The sequence below is a fragment of the Salmo trutta genome, chromosome 2, assembly GCF_901001165.1.
Source record: "Salmo trutta chromosome 2, fSalTru1.1, whole genome shotgun sequence".
Lineage (NCBI taxonomy): Eukaryota > Metazoa > Chordata > Actinopteri > Salmoniformes > Salmonidae > Salmo > Salmo trutta.
The window spans coordinates 64967121-64988228 of NC_042958.1; the positions used below are offsets into that span (position 1 = coordinate 64967121).

The 21108-nt window shown below is 42.1% G+C and overlaps 1 protein-coding gene across 1 annotated transcript; it reads left to right on the top strand.

Annotated features, from left to right (window-relative positions):
• The first annotated feature begins 17996 nt into the window (after window positions 1-17996).
• On the top strand, window positions 17997-20462 carry LOC115160948 (uncharacterized). The gene is made up of 2 exons (XM_029711516.1): window positions 17997-19521; window positions 19859-20462. Exons 1-2 carry the CDS (start codon window positions 18451-18453, stop codon window positions 20075-20077), a joined length of 1290 nt encoding a protein of 429 aa, XP_029567376.1. The 5' UTR covers window positions 17997-18450; the 3' UTR covers window positions 20078-20462.
• Window positions 20463-21108: the final 646 nt, after the last annotated feature.

The window sequence follows — 21108 nt, forward strand, 5'->3', positions numbered from 1 at the left end:
GACACTGGATAGGTGAAAGCTGTTGTTTCCAATTGACCTGTTCAATTCTTAAAGATCAGTACACATGAAGGGAAGGAGAGAAGGACACGTTGAACTACTGAGATGCAGCACTGGAATGGGTTCTTATGTATCACATGCTTCTTACTTTGCTCCAGAAGCAAAACTGGGGAGTCACGAATCTGGTTTTCTGCGTATTTTTCTTCAATTGGTTTGTGTCTTTGTGGTTCAACTACACTCTAGCCACAGAATAATGTACATGTATGTTTTAATAGTTTCTTTTACTGTGCTGACAAGGTAAAGATGGTTTAAGTTCACCATGCGTTGGAACAGCATTGGAATGTTTGCCTTGTCTGTTCTGTCTCCCCACTCGCAGGGCGCACCAAGTGTCGACCGAAAGCTTTGGCGTCAGGATTATGCTGTGCTTTTGTTCATTGGCAAATTCAACAAGGCAATCCTTTTACTATAAGTGACTTCTTGGTGTGGATTTAAATGTAGACAAGGAGGCTTGTGGCAGTATTTAATGCCCATATCACTGTATGATTTGGTTTTTCAGGTTCATTACACATATGAACATTCCAATAATGGACCCACACAGAACGCCTTATGTAAAAGGATATTTCCAGTTCTAACATTTGTATAAAAAAAAGGTAATCAAATTGTATAGATGATAGACTGATTTGATTTATTGATTACGTAAGTATTCAACCTCCTGAGTCAATACATGTTAATATCACCTTTGGCAGCGATTACAGCTGAGTCTTTCTGGGTAAATCTCTAAATGCTTTGCACTCCAGGATTGCATGTTAGTCTTCAAGCTCTGTCAAGTTGGTTGTTGATCATTGCTACAAAGCCATTTAAGTCTTGCCATAGAATTTTAAGTCAAAACTAACTGGGGCGCTCTGGAACATTCAATGTCGTCTTGGTAAGCAGCTCCAGTGTGTATTTGGCCTTGTGTTTTAGGTTATCGTCCTGCTAAAAGTTGAATATCTCCCAGTGTCTGTAAAGCAGACTGAACCAGGTTTTCTTCTTGGACTTTGCCTGTGCTTAGAGCTATTCTGTTTATTTTCATCATAAACATCCTTGCCGATGATAGGCATGTAGTCACCACCATGCTTGAAAATGTGAAGAGTGGTACTCAGTTATTTGTTGTTGGATTTGCTCCAAATATAACGCTTTGTATTCAGGACATAAAGTCAATTTTATTGCCACATTTTTTGCAGTATTATTTGTGACTTATTGCAAACAGGATGCATGTTTTGGAATATTTTTATTCTGTACAAACTTCCTTTTCACTATGTCATTTAGGTTAGTATTGTGGAGTAACTACAATGTAGTTGATGCATCCTCAGTTTTCTATCACAGCCTGAACTGTTTTAAAGTCACCATTGGCCTCAGTGAAATCCCCGAGCGGTTTCCTTCCTCTCCGGCAACTGAATTAGGAAGGACGCCTATATATTGGTACTGACTTGGTATATTGATACACCATCCAAAGTGTAATTAATAACTTCACCATGCTCAAAGGGAGATTCAATGCCTGTTTGTTTTTTTACCCACCAACCAATAGGTGCACTTCTTTGCGAGGCATGGGAAAACCTCCCTGGTCTTTGGTTGAATCTGTGTTTGAAATTCACTGCTCATCTGAGGGACCTTACAATTGTCTGTATGTGTCGGGTACAGTGATGAGATAGTAATTCAAAAATCCTGTTAAACACTTATCAGATTAGTCCATGCAATTTGTGACTTGTTAAGCATATTTCTACTCCTGAACTTCATGCTTGCCATAACAAAGGAATTGAAACATTTACACAATACTTTTAATTAATTTGTAAAAATCTCTAGAAACATAATTCCACTTTCACATTATGGGGGATTGTGTGTAGGCCAGTGAAACTCAATTTAATCCATACAACAAAATGTGGAAAAAGTCAAGTGGTGTGAATACATTCTGAAGGCACTTTTAGATTGGCTCTTCAGGCAGTCATTGTTTTGCTAGCCTTGTACGTAGCACGTAGCTAGCTCTGTATGACTGTGTATATTTAAGTATTACCAGTTAGGCTATTCTGCTTTTCTCTGGTAAACAACACACCTATGCTCAAGCGTGAAATCACATTTCACAATACACAAAAATAACTTTCTTATACTGCACAATTTGCAATAAATGAGAATTTTCTTTGACGTAACTCCTTGCTAACAAACCACAAAGTCAGACCAAAAGTCGGTTAAATGGTTTATATGCATTTCTATTAAGTCTCTCCCTCTCCATTTTGGGGGAAAGCCTCATGAAAAAATATGGACTACCATCCAAATAACAAAGTAAACTCCCAGTCCAATATCCAAGAAAATATTTAAATCTGATCAAATCAGTCAAAAGTGATAATCCTAGTGAAAATGACTTCTTTCTTTCACTTGACAGTTAGACGTATGTAAAACGTAACATTGTTGTATCAGCCAGGCATGCCTTCAACTTTGGTCATCAAAAATAGAAACTCCCCCTTCATTTGAGGGGGGGGGGGTGCAATTGATTCTATTATTTGGAAATATATAGAGTTCAACTGATGATACAACTCAAGCAAGAATTTATAAAAAAGCCTTTCTTTCAAAACTGAGGACTGCCAGCCAACTGCTGGAGAGAAAAAAATGGCAGACGGAAGGGAAGGTGGTGCGGCTTCTCCTACGAACGCTGTTATTTTATCTAAAACATCAGGTGTACGCCGACCCCAGCTTAGTAACTCAAGTAAAGATTTGAAGATTTGAAGCGCGTTTATGTGTTTTATCTCCAGTACTTTGCCACGATTGTCAGTTATGTAGCTGCTCTACTGATGATCTCAGTGCGTCCTTGCTGGGATGACACAATCAATCTACTGCCGGAGAATATCAACACCAAACACATTGGTTCACCGTTCCACGGGAACGGACAGTGCACAGCATACCATAATGTTCTGAATAATGGCCAAGTCTACCTCGCTCTCTATTCCACTGAACCGCTTAGGCGTAACAAACACAAGTCCAACATTTATCGGAAACTGTTAAACTACCTGTTCACTACCCTCCTGCTCTCCGGGGATGTGCAACACAAACCTGGGCCTAACATCACCGAGCCAGCGATACTCACCAGAGTGGATGGCCTCGTCCACTGATCGTCGCCGCTGAGGAAGTGGGTGAGTGCTATGGTCCCATGGTTTCTCTCGACTCCAGGATGGAATTTGACTCTTCAAACTTACCCAAGTCGCTATATGTGATCCTTGACTCTGCTTCTGGTATGCAAGCTGTTTTAATTAGTTCCCCGCATCCAGTGCATTGCGGGAGGGATAGTTAATTGTGCTACCGAACTGCCCCTTAAAGAAAATGGCCTAAACCCAGCCGTCAGAAAACAGAAAATTGTACTTTTTTCAATTTGTCAATCACTCGAGTCATCTGGGATCAACGAGCTAAGCACAAGGGACTACTAGGGGGGCGCTTGAACATTCATAATGTCATTCCAAAAAGTGATCAAATTCAACATCTTCTCACAGACTCTAACCTTGACTTCCTCTGCCTTTCAAAGACATGGCTCCATAAAAACTCTCCATATGCTGCTTTGATTGTGCCTGACTACAATGTTTTCAGGAGAGATGGGACTGAAGGAAGAGGAGGGGGTCTGATGATTTACATTAAAAAACATATCCGATGTAAACAAATTGAGTGGTCATGTGATAATGAACTAGAATGTATTGGCCTGAATGTTACACTGTCTCCCCAAATGTCTTTTACCCTTTTTGGAATGTATAGACCACCTTCCACCAAAAGTGTGTTTTTTGATCAGTTTAATAACATGCTTAGGGAATGTGATTTTGGGAAAGAGGTCATCTTAATGGGATATTTTAACATGAATTATGAAGACAAGTCTTGTAGGAAAACCCTCAAACGGATCACTAATACCTTTGACCTTACACAGCTAGTTAAAGGGCCAACCAGGGTGACTTGTTGCTCTAAAACACAGATTGATTTGGTGTTCAGTAATAAACCAGAGAGAGTGACTAAATCATTCAATATGGTTACTGGGCTATCTGATCATAATCTGACACTTACAGCCAGAAAGCTTTCTAAGAACAGGTTTAACCTCTCTACTGTTAGAAAGCCGGTTCAACTAAGAATACCTACAGTGAGGGAAAAAAGTATTTGATCCCTTGCTGATTTTGTATGTTTGCCCACTGACAAAGAAATGATCAGTCTATCATTTTAATGGTAGGTTTATTTGAACAGTGAGAGACAGAATAACAACAACAAAAAATCCAGAAAAATGCATGTCAAAAATGTTATAAATTGATTAGCATTTTAATGAGGGAAATAAGTATTTGACCCCCTCTCAATCAGAAAGATTTCTGGCTCCCAGGTGTCTTTTATACAGGTAACGAGCTGAGATTAGGAGCACACTCTTAAAGGGAGTGCTCCTAATCTCAGTTTGTTACCTGTATAAAAGACACCTGTCCACAGAAGCAATCAATCAAATCAGATTCCAAACTCTCCACCATGGCCAAGACCAAAGAGCGCTCCAAGGATGTCAGGGACAAGATTGTAGACCTACACAAGGCTGGAATGGGCTACATGACCATCGCCAAGCAGCTTGGTGAGAAGGTGACAACAGTTATTATTCGCAAATGGAAGAAACACAAAAGAACTGTCAATCTCCCTCGGCCTGGGGCTCCATGCAAGATCTCACCTCGTGGAGTTGCAATGATCATGAGAACGGTGAGGAATCAGCCCAGAACTACACGGGAGGATCTTGTCAATGATCTCAAGGCAGCTGGGACCATAGTCACCAAGAAAACAATTGGTAACACACTACGCCGTGAAGGACTGAAATCCTGCAGCGCCCGCAAGGTCCCCCTGCTCAAGAAGGCACATATACATGCCCGTCTGAGGTTTGCCAATGAACATCTGAATGATTCAGAGGACAACTGGGTGAAAGTCTTGTGGTCAGATGAGACCAAAATGGAGCTCTTTGGCATCAACTCAACTCGCCGTGTTTGGAGGAGGAGGAATGCTGCCTATAATCCCAAGAACACCATCCCCACCGTCAAACATGGAGGTGGAAACATTATGCTTTGGGGATGTTTTTCTGCTAAGGGGACAGGACAACTTCACCGCATCAAAGGGACGATGGACGGGGCCATGTACTGTCAAATCTTGGGTGAGAACCTCCTTCCCTCAGCCAGGGCATTGAAAATGGGTCGAAAATGACCCAAAACACACGGCCAAGGCAACAAAGGAGTGGCTCAAGAAGAAGCACATTAAGGTCCTGGAGTGGCCTAGCCAGTCTCCAGACCTTAATCCCATAGAAAATCTGTGGAGGTTCGAGTTGCCAAACATCAGCCTCGAAACCTTAATGACTTGGAGAAGATCTGCAAAGAGGAGTGGGACAAAATCCCTCCTGAGATGTGTGCAAACCTGGTGGCCAACTACAAGAAACATCTGACCTCTGTGATTGCCAACAAGGGTTTTGCCACCAAGTACTAAGTCATGTTTTGCAGAGGGGTCAAATACTTATTTCCCTCATTAAAATGCAAATCAATTTCTAACATTTTTGCCATGCTTTTTTCTGGATTTTTTTATTGTTGTTCTGTCTCTCACTGTTCAAATAAACCTACCATTTAAAATTATAGACTGATCATTTCTTTGTCAGTGGGCAAACGTACAAAATCAGCAGGGGATCAAATACTTTTTTCCCTCACTGTATATGCATGTATTTTGGAGCTGTAGAGCGATTGCCAGATTTTGGCAATCTATACATACTGCTGCACAGAAAATACTAGGTGTACAGTTTGATCTGACTCCGTCTCTCTATCTTCTTAATGCCCAGCAGGACTTTGTTCTTGATCCTGACAGAGAATTTATTTTATGACTATTACATACTTTGCTAAGAAATGTATTATTCTATTGTGGGCCTCTAATACTTCTCCTACATTTAAAATGTGGATTGACCAGATTGTTGACTTTCTCCCTATTGAAAAGCTCACTTATGACCTCTGCAAGAGACAGTCCAAGTTTGATAGACTCTGGTCTCCACTACTGAACTATTTTTCAAATTGGACAGAGTGAATGGGGTGATTAGGGAAATGAGCAGATACATGTTGTGTTAAGGTGCTGTAAAAACTACTTATTTGTTCGTCATCTCAGCTAAGGCTGGAAATAGCTAATAAGAACCTTGATAGTGCTGCTGCAAGTTTTTTATATATATATATATATATTATTTTTTTTATCATTATTTTTTATTATGTTTATTATATTTTTATTATTATTGTTAGTTATTTTAATTTTTTTAAGTCTGTCACATCTGTGAATGTGGAATGAGTTTTGTTGATTGATTGAAAAACAAGACAACTTTAAATTGAAAAAAAAAGAAAGGTAGAGTCCAGCCCAAACACATCTTTGGCTTTAGAGTTCTTTAGTGAGATAATCACCTTGTTCACCTTTGACTCAGAAACCTCCCTTATGATGAAGACAGGTTGAGTGTCATTTACTAGCACTGAGCCAAAGAAACCAGTGGAGGGGTTCTGTGTCAGTACCCTGACAGACTCAATAAAGTAGGAATTGAAGGCTATTGATAATTCGACTGCATCCTGTGTTAGATTGTTATTCACCATGATTTCTAGTCTTTTTGCAGTGTTACTATGGTCTTTCCCTGTTAACTTTTTTAGATTCTCCCAGATCAATTTAGAATTTCCCTTTGCTTCACCAATTATGTTAATAAAAAGTTTGCCTTGGCCTGTCTTTCTTTCATCACCTTATTTCTCAACATGGTAAACCTACGTCTGTCATGCTCTAATTTGGATTTTAGGGCTGTTTTTAGAGCATAATCTCGTTCTTTCATCAATTTCCATATTTCACCACTTAGCCAAGGAAGAGTGCTCTTTTGGCCAGGTTTGGATTTGATTTTCTTTAGGAAACCATTTATTGTAGTCTGGATTGTGGATAGAAAAACCTGACTATCAGCTTCCACATCTGTATAGGACAAGAGATCATTCCAGATAATTCCCTTAATTGCGTTTTCAAAATAGTTTAATTCACTCTTAGGTATTCTTAGTTGATCCGGCTTTCTAACAGTAGAGAGGTTAAACCTGTTCTTAGAAAGCTTTCTGGCTATAAGTGTCAGATTATGATCAGATAGCCCAGTAACCATATTGAATGATTTAGTCACTCTCTCTGGTTTATTACTGAACACCAAATCAATCTGTGTTTTAGAGCAACAAGTCACCCTGGTTGGCCCTTTAACTAGCTGTGTAAGGTCAAAGGTATTAGTGATCTGTTTGAGGGTTTTCCTGCAAGACTTGTCTTCATAATTCATGTTAAAATATCCCATTAAGATGACCTCTTTCCCAAAATCACATTCCGTAAGCATGTTATTAAACTGATCAAAAAACACACTTTTGGTAGAAGGTGGTCTATACATTCCAATAAAAGACATTTGGGGAGACAGTGTAACATTCAGGCCAATACATTCTAGTTCATTATCACATGACCACTCAATTTGTTTACATCGGATATGTTCTTTAACAGTTTCCGATAAATGTTGGACTTGTGTTTGTTACGCCTAAGCGGTTCAGTGGAATAGGGAGCGAGGTAGACTTGGCCATTATTCAGAACATTATGGTATGCTGTGTACTGTCCGTTCCCGTGGAACGGTGAACCAATGTGTTTGGTGTTGATATTCTCCGGCAGTAGATTGATTGTGTCATCCCAGCAAGGACGCACTGAGATCATCAGTAGAGCAGCTACATAACTGACAATCATGGCAAAGTACTGGAGATAAAACACATAATTACGCTTCAAATCTTTGCATTCGTTACTAAGCTGGGGTCGGCGTACACCTGATGTTTTAGATAAAATAACAGCGTTTGTAGGAGAAGCCGCACCACCTTCCCTTCTGTCTGCCATTTTTTTTCTCTCCAGCAGTTGGCTGGCAGTCCTCAGTTTTGAGAGTAAGGCTTTTTGATAAATTCTTGCTTGAGTTGTATCATAAGTTGAACTCTATATATTTCCCAATAATATAATCAATTGCCCCCTCCCTTTTGGAAGGGCTCAAATGAAGGGGGAGTTTCTATTTTTGATGACCAAAGTTGAAGGCATGCCTGGCTGATGCAACACTGTTACGTTTTACACACATCTAACTGTCAAGTGAAATAAAGAAGTCATTTTCACTAGGATCATCACTTTTAACTGATTTGATCAGATTTAAATATTTTATTGGATATTGGACTGGGAGTTTACTTTGTTATTTGGATGGTAGTCCATATTTTTTCATGAGCCTTTCCCCCAAAATGGAGAGGGAGAGACTTAATAGAAATGCATATAAACCATTTAACCGACTTTTGGTATGACATTGTGGTTTGTTAGCAAGGAGTTACGTCAAAGCTAATTTTCATTCATTGCAAATTGTGCAGTATAACAATCTAAATTCCAACATGACTAAAATAATAGCAAAGTTAATTTCGTATATTGTGAAACATGATTTCACGCTTGAGCATAGGTGTGTTGTTTACCAGAGAAAAGCAGAATAGCCTAACTGGTAATACTTAAATATACACAGCTATACAGAGCTAGCTACGTGCTACTTACAAGGCTAACAACCCAATGACTGCCTGAAGCGCTAATCTCATAAAGTGCATTCAGAAAGTATTCACACCACTTGACTTTTTCCACATTTTGTTGTATGAATTAAATTGAGTTTCACTGGCCTACACACAATTCCCCATAATGTGAAAGTGGAATTATGTTTCTAGAGATTTTTACAAATGAATGAATTAAAAGTATTGTGTCAATAAGTATTCCATCCTTTGTTATGGCAAGCATGATGTTCAGGAGTAAAAATGTGCTTAACAAGTCACAAATTGCATGGACTCATCTGATAAGTGTTTAACAGGATTTTTTAATTACGATCTCATCTCTGTACCCGACACATACAGATAATTGTAAGGTCCCTCAGATGAGCAGTGAATTTCAAACACAGATTCAACCACAAAGACCAGGGAGGTTTTCCCATGCCTCACAAAGAAGTGCACCTATTGGTAGGTGGGTAAAAAAACAAACAGACATTGAATATCCCTTTGAGCATTGTGAAGTTGATAATTACACTTTGGATGGTGTATCAATATACCCAGTCAATACCAAGATATAGGCGTCCTTCCTAACTCAGTTGCCGGAGAGGAAGGAAACCGCTCAGGGATTTCACTGAGGCCAATGGTGACTTTAAAAAAATTTAACGGCTGTGATTGTCACGTCCTGACCAGTAAAGGGGTCATTTGTCATTGTAGTATGGTCAGAGCATGGCAGGGGGTGTTTGTTTTGTGTGTGTTGGGGTTTTTGGTCTAGGGGATTTTGGTTCTAGTTTTCATTTTCTATGTTTCGTTTTCCAGGTTTGGGCGAGTGTGGTTTCCAATCAGAGGCAGGTGTCTTTCGTGCCTTTGTAATCCATGCCTTTCTTACTTCTAGGTTGGACTACTGCAATGCTCTACTTTCCGGCTACCTGGATAAAGCACTAAATAAACTTCAGTTAGTGCTAAATACGGCTGCTAGAATCCTGACTAGAACCAAAAAATTGGATCATATTACTCCAGTGCTAGCCTCCCTACACTGGCTTCCTGTTAAGGCAAGGGCTGATTTCAAGGTTTTACTGCTAACCTACAAAGCATTACATGGGCTTGCTCCTACCTATCTTTCCAATTTGGTCCTGCCGTACATACCTACACGTACGCTACGGTCACAAGACGCGGGCCTCCTAATTGTTCCTAGAATTTCTAAGCAAACAGCTGGAGGCAGGGCTTTCTCCTATAGAGCTCCATTTTTATGGAATAGTCTGCCTACCCATGTGAGAGACGCAGACTCAGTCTCAACCTTTAAGTCTTTACTGAAGACACATCTCTTCAGTAGGTCCTATGATTAAGTGTGTCTGGCCCAGGGGTGTGAAGGTGAACGGAAAGGCTGGAGCAACGAACCGCCCTTGCTGTCTCTGCCTGGCCGGTTTCCCCTCTTTCCACTGGGATTCTCTGCCTCTACCCCTATTACGGGGGCTGAGTCACTGGCTTACTGGTGTTCTTCCATGCCGTCCCTGGGAGGGGTGCGTCACTTGAGTGGGTTGAGTCAGTAACGTGGTCTTCCTGTCTGGGTTGGTGCCCCCCCTTGGGCTGTGCCGTGGCGGAGATCTTTGTGGGCTATACTCGGCCTTGTCCCGGGATGGTATGTTGGTGGTTGGAGATATCCCTCCAGTGGTGTGGAGGCTGTGCTTTGGCAAAGTGGGTGGGGTTATATCCTACCTGTTTGGCCCTGTCCGGAGGTTTCATCGGATGGGGCCACAGTGTCTCCTGACCCCTCCTGTCTCAGCCTCCAGTATTTATGCTGCAGTAGTTTATGTGTCTGGGGGCTAGGGTCAGTCTGTCACATCTGGAGTATTTCTCTTGTCTTTTCCGGTGTCCTGTGTGAATTTAAATATGCTCTCTCTAATTCTCTCTTTCTCTTTCTTTCTTTCTCTCTCTCAGAGGACCTGAGCCCTAGGACCATGCCTCAGGACTACCTGGCTTGATGACCCCTTGCTGTCCCCAGTTCACCTGGCCGTGCTGCTGCTCCAATTCCAACTGTTCTGCCTGCAGCTATGGAACCCTGACCTGGTCACCGGACGTGTTACCTGTCCCAGACCTGTTGTCCCAGACCTGCTGGAACCCTGACCTATTCACCGGACGTGCTACCTGTCCCAGACCTGCTGTTTTCAACTCTCTAGAGACAGCAGGAGCGGTAGAGATACTCTCAAAGATCGGCTATGAAAAAGCCAACTGACACTTACTCTTGTGTTACTGACTTGTTGCACCCTCGACAACTACTGTGATTATTATTATTTGACAATGCTGGTCATTTATGAACATTTGAACATCTAGGCCAGGTGCTGTTATAATCTCCACCCGGCACAGCCAGAAGAGGACTGGCCACCCCTCATAGCCTGGTTCCTCTCTAGGTTTCTTCCTAGGTTTTGGCCTTTCTAGGGAGTTTTTCCTAGCCACCGTGCTTCTACACCTGCATTGCTTGCTGTTTGGGGTTTTAGGCTGGGTTTCTATACAGCACTTTGAGATATCAGCTGATGTAAGAAGGGCTATATAAATAAATTTGATTTTGATTTGATTGGAAGCCATACTTAGGCAGCCTGTTTTCCTTTGGGTTGTGTGGGTGGTTATTTTCTGAATAGCCTGTGTGCCTTATGGAACTGTTTCGTCGTCTGTTTATTTGGTTTTGATTGTTCTTTTCTAAACAAAGAAGAAAGATGAGCACTATACCCGCTGCATTTTGGTCACCGTTCATCGATGCCTGTGACAGTGATAGAAAACTTTGGATGGATCAACTACATTGTAGTTACTCCACAATACTAACCTAAACGACATAGTGAAAAGGAAGTTTGTACAGAATAATAATACTCCAAAACATGCATCCTGGTTGCAATAAGACACAAGTAATACTGAAAAAAATTTGGCAATGAAATTAACTTTATGTCCTGAATACAAAGTGTTATATTTGGAGCAAATCCAACAACAAATAACTGAGTACCACTCTTCACATTTTCAAGCACGGTGGTGCCTACATGCCTGTCATCGGCAAGGATGTTTATGATGAAAATAAACAGAATAGCGCTAAGCACAGGCAAAATCTGTCACGTCCTTACCAGTGAAAGGGGTTATTTGTCAAATCAAATCAAATGTATTTATATAGCCCTTCGTACATCAGCTGAAATCTCAAAGTGCTGTACAGAAACCCAGCCTAAAACCCCAAACAGCAAGCAATGTATGTGAAAGAAGCACGGTGGCTAGGAAAAACTCCCTAGGAAAAACTCCCTAGAAAGGCCAAAAACCTAGGAAGAAACCTAGAGAGGAACCAGGCTATGAGGGGTGGCCAGTCATCTTCTGGCTGTGCCGGGTGGATATTATAACAGAACATGGTCAAGATGTTAAAATGTTCATAAATGACCAGCATGGTCAAATAATAATAATCATAGTAGTTGTCGAGGGCGCAACAAGCACGTCCGGTGAACGGGTCAGGGTTCCGTAGCCGCAGGCAGAACAGTTGAAACTGGAGCAGCAGCATGGCCAGGTGGACTGGGGACAGCAAGGAGTCATCATGCCAGGTAGTCCTGAGGCATGGTCCTAGGGCTCAGGTCCTCCGAGAGAAAGAAAGAAAGAGAGAAAGAGAGAATTAGAGAGAGCATATTTAAATTCACACAGGACACCGGATAAGACAAGAGAAATACTCCAGATGTAACAGACTGACCCTAGCCCCCTGACACATAAACTACTGCAGCATAAATACTGGAGGCTGAGACAGGAGGGATCAGAAGACACTGTGGCCCCATCCGATGATACCCATGGACAGGGCCAAACAGGCGGGATATAACCCCACCCACTTTGCCAAAGCACAGCCCCCACACCACTAGAGGGATGTCTCCAACCACCAACTTACCGTCCTAAGACAAGGCCGAGTATAGCCCACAAAGATCTCCGCCACGGCACAACCCAAGGGGGGGGGGGGCGCCAACCCAGACAGGAAGACCACGTCAGTGACTCAACCCACTCAAGTGACGCACCCCTCCCATGTACGGCATGGAAGAACACCAGTAAGCCAGTGACTCAGCCCCTGTAATAGGGTTAGAGGCAGAGAATCCCAGTGGAGAGAGGGGAACCGGCAAGGCAGAGACAGCAAGGGCGGTTTCTTGCTCCAGCCTTTCCGTTCACCTTCACACTCCTTGGCCAGACTATACTTAATCATAGGACCTACTGAAGAGATAAGTCTTCAGTAAAGACTTAAAGGTTGAGACTGAGTCTGCGTCTCTCACATGGGTAGGCAGACCATTCCATAAAAATTGAGCTCTATAGGAGAAAGCCGTTTGCTTAGAAATTCTAGGGACAATTAGGAGGCCTGCGTCTTGTGACCGTAGCGTACGTGTAGGTATGTACGGCAGGACCAAATCGGAAAGATAGGTAGGAGCAAGCCCATGTAATGCTTTTTAAGTTAGCAGTAAAACCTTGAAATCAGCCCTTGCCTTAACAGGAAGCCAGTGTAGGGAGGCTAGCACTGGAGTAATATGATCCAATTTTTTGGTTCTAGTCAGGATTCTAGCAGCCGTATTTAGCACTAACTGAAGTTTGTTTAGTGCTTTATCCGGGTAGCCGGAAAGTAGAGCATTGCAGTAGTCCAGCCTAGAAGTAACAAAAGCATGGATACATTTTTCTGCATCATTTTTGGACAGAAAGTTTCTGATTTTTGCAATGTTACGTAGATGGAAAAAAGCTGTCCTTGAAACAGTCTTGATATGTTCTTCAAAAGAGAGATCAGGGTCCAGAGTAACGCCGAGGTCCTTCACAGTTTTATTTGAGACGACTGTACAACCATCCAGATTAATTGTCAGATTCAACAGAAGATCTCTTTGTTTCTTGGGACCTAGAACAAGCATCTCTGTTTTGTCCAAGTTTAAAAGTAGAAAGTTTGCAGCCATCCACTTCTTTATGTCTGAAACACAGGCTTCTAGCGAGGGCAGTTTTGGGGCTTCACCATGTTTCATTGAAATGTACAGCTGTGTGTCGTCTGCATAGCAGTGAAATTTAACATTATGTTTTCTAATGACATCCCCAAGAGGTAAAATATATAGTGAAAACAATAGTGGTCCTAAAACAGAACCTTGAGGAACACAGAAATTTACAATTGATTTGTCAGAGGACAAACCATTCACAGAGACAAACTGATATCTTTCCGACAGATAAGATCTAAACCAGGCCAGAACTTGTCCATGTAGACCAATTTGGGTTTCCAATCTCTCCAAAAGAATGTGGTGGTCGATGGTATCAACAGCAGCACTAAGATCTAAGAGCACGAGGACAGATGCAGAGCCTCGGTCTGACGTCATTAAAAGGTCATTTACCACCTTCACAAGTGCAGTCTCAGTGCTATGATGGGGTCTAAAACCAGACTGAAGCGTTTCGTATACATTGTTTGTCTTCAGGAAGGCAGTGAGTTGCTGCGCAACAGCTTTTTCAAAATGTTTTGAGAGGAATGGAAGATTCGATATAGGCCGATCGTTTTTTATAATTTCTGGGTCAAGATTCGGCTTTTTCAAGAGAGGCTTTATTACTGCCACTTTTAGTGAGCTTGGTACACATCCGGTGGATAGAGAGCCGTTTATTATGTTCAACATAGGAGGGCCAAGCACAGGAAGCAGCTCTTTCAGTAGTTTAGTTGGAATAGGGTCCAGTATGCAGCTTGAGGGTTTGGAGGCCATGATTATTTTCATCATTGTGTCAAGAGATATAGTACTAAAACACTTTAGTATCTCCCTTGATCCTAGGTCCTGGCAGAGTTGTGCAGACTCAGGACAATGGAGCTTTGGAGGAATACCCAGATTTAAAGAGGAGTCCGTAATTTGCTTTCTAATGATCATGATCTTTTCCTCAAAGAAGTTCATACATTTATTACTGCTGAAGTGAAAGCCATCCTCCATTTGCGAATGCTGCTTTTTAGTTAGCTTTGCGACAGTATCAAAAAGAAATTTCGGATTGTTCTTATTTTCCTCAATTAAGTTGGAAAAATAGGATGATCGAGCAGCAGTGAGGGCTCTTCGATACTGCACAGTACTGTCTTTCCAAGCTAGTCGGAAGACTTCCAGTTTGGTGTGGCGCCATTTCCGTTCCAATTTTCTGGAAGCTTGCTTCAGAGCTCGTGTATTTTCTGTATACCAGGGAGCTAGTTTCTTATGACAGATGTTTTTAGTTTTTAGGGGTGCAACTGCATCTAGGGTATTGCGCAAGGTTAATTTGAGTTCCTCGGTTAGGTGGTTAACTGATTGTTGTCCTCTGACGTCCTTGGGTAGGCAGAGGGAGTCTGGAAGGGCATCAAGGAATCTTTGGGTTGTCTGAGAATTTATAGCACGACTTTTAATGCTCCTTGGTTGGGGTCTGAGCAGATTATTTGTTGCAATTGCAAACGCAATAAAATGGTGGTCCGATAATCCAGGATTATGAGGAAAAACATTAAGATCCACAACATTTATTCCATGGGACAAAACTAGGTCCAGAGTATGACTGTGGCAGTGAGTAGGTCCAGAGACATGTTGGACAAAACCCACTGAGTCGATGATGGCTCCGAAAGCCTTTTGGAGTGGGTCTGTGGACTTTTCCATGTGAATGTTAAAGTCATTGTAGTTTGGTCAGGGCGTGGCAGGGGGTGTTTGTGTGTTTCAGTGTTTTTGGTTTATGTTCTATATTTTCTATTTCTATGTGTATATCTAGTTTTCTATTTCTATGTTGGGTTTTTGGCAATGATCTCAAATTAGAGGCAGCTGGTTGTCGTTGTCTCTAATTGGAGGCCATATTTAGTTGGGTTTGTTTTCACTTGTGTTTTGTGGGTGGTTATTTTCTGTATAGCCTGTGTGCCTTATGGAACTGTTATCGTCGTTTGTTTATTTTGTTTAAGTGTTCAGGTTACTTTAAATAAATTAAGAAGATGAGCACTTTACCCGCTGCGCCTTGGTCCAATCCTTACGACGCCCATGACAGAACCACCCACCACCAAAGGACCAAGCAGCGGAAGAAGGAGCGGCAGGAGAAGTATTTGGAGTCATGGACGTGGGAGGAAATCCTTGATGGCAAGGGTCCATGGAGCCAGGCTGGGGAGTACCGGCGACCGAAGGATGGATTGGAGGCAGCAAAGGCAGAACGACGTTTCTGGGACAGGAAAGTAAGGGAGCAACATGAGGCCGAGAGGCATGGCACACGGGGAGTTGGGCAGAGTCAGAGTGGAGACCTGAGCCAACTCCCCGACTTATTATGGAGAGCGACGGATCAAGCAAGCACATTGTTATGCAGAAATGCGCACGGTGTCGCCCATACGCACGCACGCACAGTCCGGTACGGCCAATAACTTGCCGGGCGAGAGTTGGCCGGCAGCCAGGAAGAAGTGTGCCGGCACAACGGATCTAGTCTCCAGTGCGTCTCCTCGGCCCAGTGTACCCTGTTCCTGTTCTCCGCACGAGCCTTTAGGTGCGTGTTAATAGTCTGGCGCCTCCAAAGCCAGCCCCACGCATCAGACCTCCAGTGCTTATTTTGTTTAAGTGTTCACGTTACTTTAAATTAATTAAGAAGATGAGCACTTTACCCGCTGCGCCTTGGTCCAAACCTTACGACGCCCATGACAAAATCCTAGAGGAAAACCTGGTTCAGTCTGCTTTACAGACACCGGGAGATATTCAACTTTTAGCAGAACAATGACCTAAAACACAAGGCCAAATATACACTAGAGTTGCTTACCAAGACAACATTGAATGTTCCAGAGCGCCCTAGTTAGTTTTGACTTAAATTGGCTTGAAATTCTATGGCAAGATTTAAATGGCTTTGTAGCAATGATCAACAACCAACTTGACAGAGCTTGAAGACTAACATGCAATCCTGGTGTGCAAAGCATTTAGAGACTTACCCAGAAGGATTCTCAGCTGTAATCGCTGCCAAAGGTGATTTTAACATGTATTGACTCATGAGGTTGAATACTTACGTAATCAATAAATCTGTCTATACATTTTGATGACCTTTTTTATACAAATGTTAGAATTGGAAATATCCTTTTACATAAGACGTTCTGTGTGGGTCCATTATTGGAATGTTCATATGTAATGAACCTGAAAAACCAAATCATACAGTGATATGGGCATTAAATACTGCCACAAGCCTCCTTGTCTACATTTATATCCACACCAAGAAGTCACTTGTAGTAAAAGGATTGCCTTGTTGAATTTACCAATGAACAAAAGCACAGCATAATCCTGACGCCAAAGCTTTCGGTAGACACTTGGTGCACCCTGCGAGTGGGGAGACAGAACAGACAAGGCAAACGTTCCAATGCTGTTCCAACGCATGGTGAACTTAAACCATCTTTACCTTGTCAGCACAGTAAAATAAAAACTATTAAAACATAAATGTACATTATTCTGTGGCTAGAGTGTAGTTGAACCACAAAATTACAAACCAATTGAAGAAAAATAGGCAGGAAAAACAGATTTGTGACTCTCCAGTTTTGCTTCTGGAGCAAAGTAAGAAGCATGTGATACATAACAACCCATTCCAGTGCTGCATCTCAGTAGGTCAACGTGTCCTTCTCTCCTTCCCTTCATGTGTACTGATCTTTAAGAATTGAACAGGTCAATTGGAAACAACAGCTTTCACCTATCCAGTGTCATAAGATATGTGCATATGAAGGAAAAGACACAACCAGAAGCCACTTAGCTACTATTAGGACTCAATCCTGGAATGTGCTCCAAAAGTCTCAGATATCTCCCTTCATAACACCTACAAGTCTAGGTGGACTTGAATGTTTATAATTTAACAGTTGTTAATCTTGTCCTTTCAAATGGTCAATATAGAAATCAAACAAGGAAACAAGACTTCTTCGATTGGAACTCACACCAGTGGTGAATCTCAAAAGTCCTTCCTCCAGTCTTCTCCCCACCCTCTCAAAACATCATGGGGAAGCAAGGAGAGCATTGTTTTTTTTTAATCTAAGGCCAGTATGCTAGGACAAAATCATCTACAGATTTCTCATGCTAGTGACTAGTTGGAGGCAAATGATCGTGCAGAGACAAAGGATTAAGCTGTCAAAAGCTGACCAACTCCAGTTATTTGTGTAAGTACAATAGAGTACCACAGTATGAGTCATAATACCCATAATACATAGCGGTCAAACAAGAAATGGTTCCAACCGTCTTTCCACCATAGGACATTTTAGAAACACTTAAAATAAGGGATGTGTTTCATGAAGGTTTACCCTTGTGTGATGTTTCAATAACCGTGTAAATATCTGTAGGACAAGGTTACTTATCAATTTAGTCACTTGCATTTAGCCCCCAAAAATGAAATGCTAATTAGCTGCTAATGTGGCTATCATAAAGAACTACAAACGCCATGATGATCTGGACGCGACTGCTGAGGCAAAGGTAAGAACTAACTATGTTAGCTAAATATAGTCATTAATAAATTGGCAAAATGTCTTTAAATTGACAATTCAGAGAGTTCAGTAATATGTTTCACCTCAAAGAAAAGTGGCATGTTTAAATATGAGATGAGGGCAAGCAGTTCAACACAGGTAGGTCACATTTACCATTTTGGGCAGTATATTATGATCTATTATGACATCACATCCACATAAGTGTGTGAGATTCCAGAAGTCTCATTATTTGTGAACCAATTATGATGTCACAACTGATCAATAAATTCCAAATGTTCTGTTTGAACATTCTGGCGTCTGATTGCTGAAAATAGAACACTAGTATCCAAGACAATCTAGCAGATTCCTCCTGAGATATAGTTAACACAGTAGATCACCATAAAATATAGAAAGGGCTACTAGACTACAACTTAGTTGTAGAACGAGGTTAGAAGAAGGCCACTGTCAATCTCCTTGATGATGAGGAGATTCTTGCAGCCGCTAATGGAATATAATGCTTTAACAGGGAACCTTGGAGCTGCCAGTAGCAACTCTGTTCAGCCTGCCCTGCCATCTCAACCCAAGACCACTGAGAAGCTTCTAGCGCTCAAACAAAACAGTTTTAACACCTCCAGAATCCCAGTACTGGAGTTGACTGAAGAAAGAAAGGGTGCACTGCAGCGACTTGCCAGTTTGAAGGCTGTGGAAAAGAAACCACATCCTCCCTCCAGAATCCCAGTACTGCAGAAGAAGAGGTCCATCTGCAATGGGAAGAGTCAAGGACTGCATGTAGCTCCAACATCTCAGCAGTCAGGGAAGGCTACTGTTCCTTCCATCCGGAAGCCACTGCAACCCATCCGTACCAAGAGGGATCAAACCTATGTGGTGAAAGACATCTACCTCCATAGTGCCAAGCCAATGAAGGCAGTCCATGGAGCCAATATGGTCGCCAAGATGCCACTGCCTCCCATTAGAGCCAGAGTCACTGTGCCAAACAGTGATGCCAAGAAGAAGCCATTCCAGCCAGTCAGACCAGAGGGCAGCCCTCGTCCTGCTGCTTCAAAGTACAGAAGGCAGGTTGTGAAGAAACACATTCAGTTCAAGACTCAGACACTAACTGTACAGGATCTACCGCCATGCCCCGATGAGATGGTATGGGACGTCTTTAACTCAGAGGCTGAGCAGGTGATGGCATATATGAAGGCCAAGCTGATCAGTGTCACCCAAGAATTGAAACTGATTAAAAGTGGGGCCAAGATGGATGCTCAGGCTTTGGAGGAGAAAAACGCGAAAGTGCGGTTGAGAAAAAAGGTGGAGAAGTTCATCCAGGAGATCTGCCTGATGAAGGTGGATTCTGACCTATGGGAGATGATAAGAGATAACGAAGAAGAGGAAGAAGAGGAAGAAAGGATTAAAGAGGTGAGGAGAAATGGAGAAGTAAGCAGTGTGGCAAGTAAGCTAAAGCAGACAGCCACAAGATACACTGTGAGCAAGCCAAAGGAAGTCAAGAAGGGTTTGAACATGGAAGACAAAAAGGAGGACAGACAGGTAAAGTAGCTTGACATTCCAAAGCCATGCTAACTGTTGATCTAGTGTAGTGTTGGTGATCACGTGTGTTTGTATCAGAGGAGGCTGATGGGAGGAGTTATAGGAGGATAGGATCGTTGTAATGGCTGGAATGAAATGAATTGATCGGAATCAAACGAGGTTTCCATGTGATTGATGTGTGTGATACCGTTCCTTTTATTCTATTCCAGCCATTACAATGAGCCCATTACAATGAGCTCCTCCCACCAGCCTCATCTGGTTTGTACATGTTGTATATCTTGTCTTTGTTGCCCAGCTGCCCCTTATTTGGCCCATTTGATAACATCCATTCATTCAGGTGGTGTTGAAACGTCGATTTGGGATGAGTGCAGCCAACTCCAAGCTGAAGCAGTGTGAGCACTGCGGCCGGTGCTTTGATCCTAGTCGCCTGGAGAAACACAGCGAGATCTGTGCCAAGCTCTCCTCCAAGAGCTCTAGATGGGGGGTCTATGACTCCACCATGCACCGTCTCAAAGGCACTGTACTGGCTGGCTACGTGAAGCGATCCGTGGTGTGATGCACCAAGGGACCTGAGTCTGTCGCTCTTTTGTATTTTGTATTGAACAGACAGACATGCAGTGACTGATAAACCACCAGCTGCCCAAATGAGGACTTCTACCTTGGAATCTGTGAGGGTTCCAATAAGAGGCAGTACTACTAGGAGGCAGTATTGTATCCAGAAACGTCTAAACCAACAGTGTTCAGCAGTTCCTCAAAGCTACAGAAACACCTGTATAAAACACCTCAATAAAATCAAATCCAAATACTCATCTGAATCATTCTGTCAGATGTGTTACTAGTGCAGGAAAGTAGAATAAATGAAATATTAAGAAACAAGGGAATGCATTTGTCAAATCTGAATAGGAAAAGGAGTGATTTTTTATGATTTGGAAAAATGAATAAAGATATACTAATTAATTGAGTTGTATAACTTACCAAATTTACACAATTAACTGAAGTTGGTCAACTTTTGACAGCTTAATCCTTGGTCTCTCAGCGTAATCCATAGATGATTACAATTATAATTGAATGATGTCTGCTAGACTAGTTGACTGACCTGTAGGGCAGGCAGAATCCCGTGTCTCCCTTCTCCACCTCCTCCTTGAACCGCTGCACACAGTCCAGGAAGGCCACCATGGCATGGTCAAACTTGTTGTCCCAGAAGAAGCGCAGGCCCCCTGTACAGTGCAGTGGTAGCTCCTACACACATAAGAAAGGGAGAGTGGAATGTACCATATACAACATGGCCTATTCACTGGGGTTGGCTTGGGCCAGTCTGATGAGCATTGGAAAATAGTTCACTCTTTTTTTCATTAAAAAAGGTTTGTTTGTCTCCATATACACTGCAAAAATTAAAATCTAAGTAAAATTAAATATCTTAAATCAAGGCAATATATGCTTGTTTTTTGTCTGACAAGATATTTATCATCAGCCAGTTTTTATGTTGGAGCATTTCACTTGTTTCAAGCTTTTTTGTCCTTAATTATCTTAAGATAATATAACTTGTTACTGAGATTGTGTTACTGGTTCTGAGTAACTTAATGCTCA

What these genes read in the sequence shown, in the direction of transcription:
- LOC115160948 (XM_029711516.1), top strand. Translation starts at nt 18,451, where the DNA reads ATGATGAGGAGATTCTTGCAGCCGCTAATGGAATATAATGCTTTAACA. An exon ending in ACAAAAAGGAGGACAGACAG is followed by an intron (nt 19,522 to 19,858) that starts GTAAAGTAGCTT and finishes CCATTCATTCAG; the next exon opens with GTGGTGTTGAAACGTCGATT.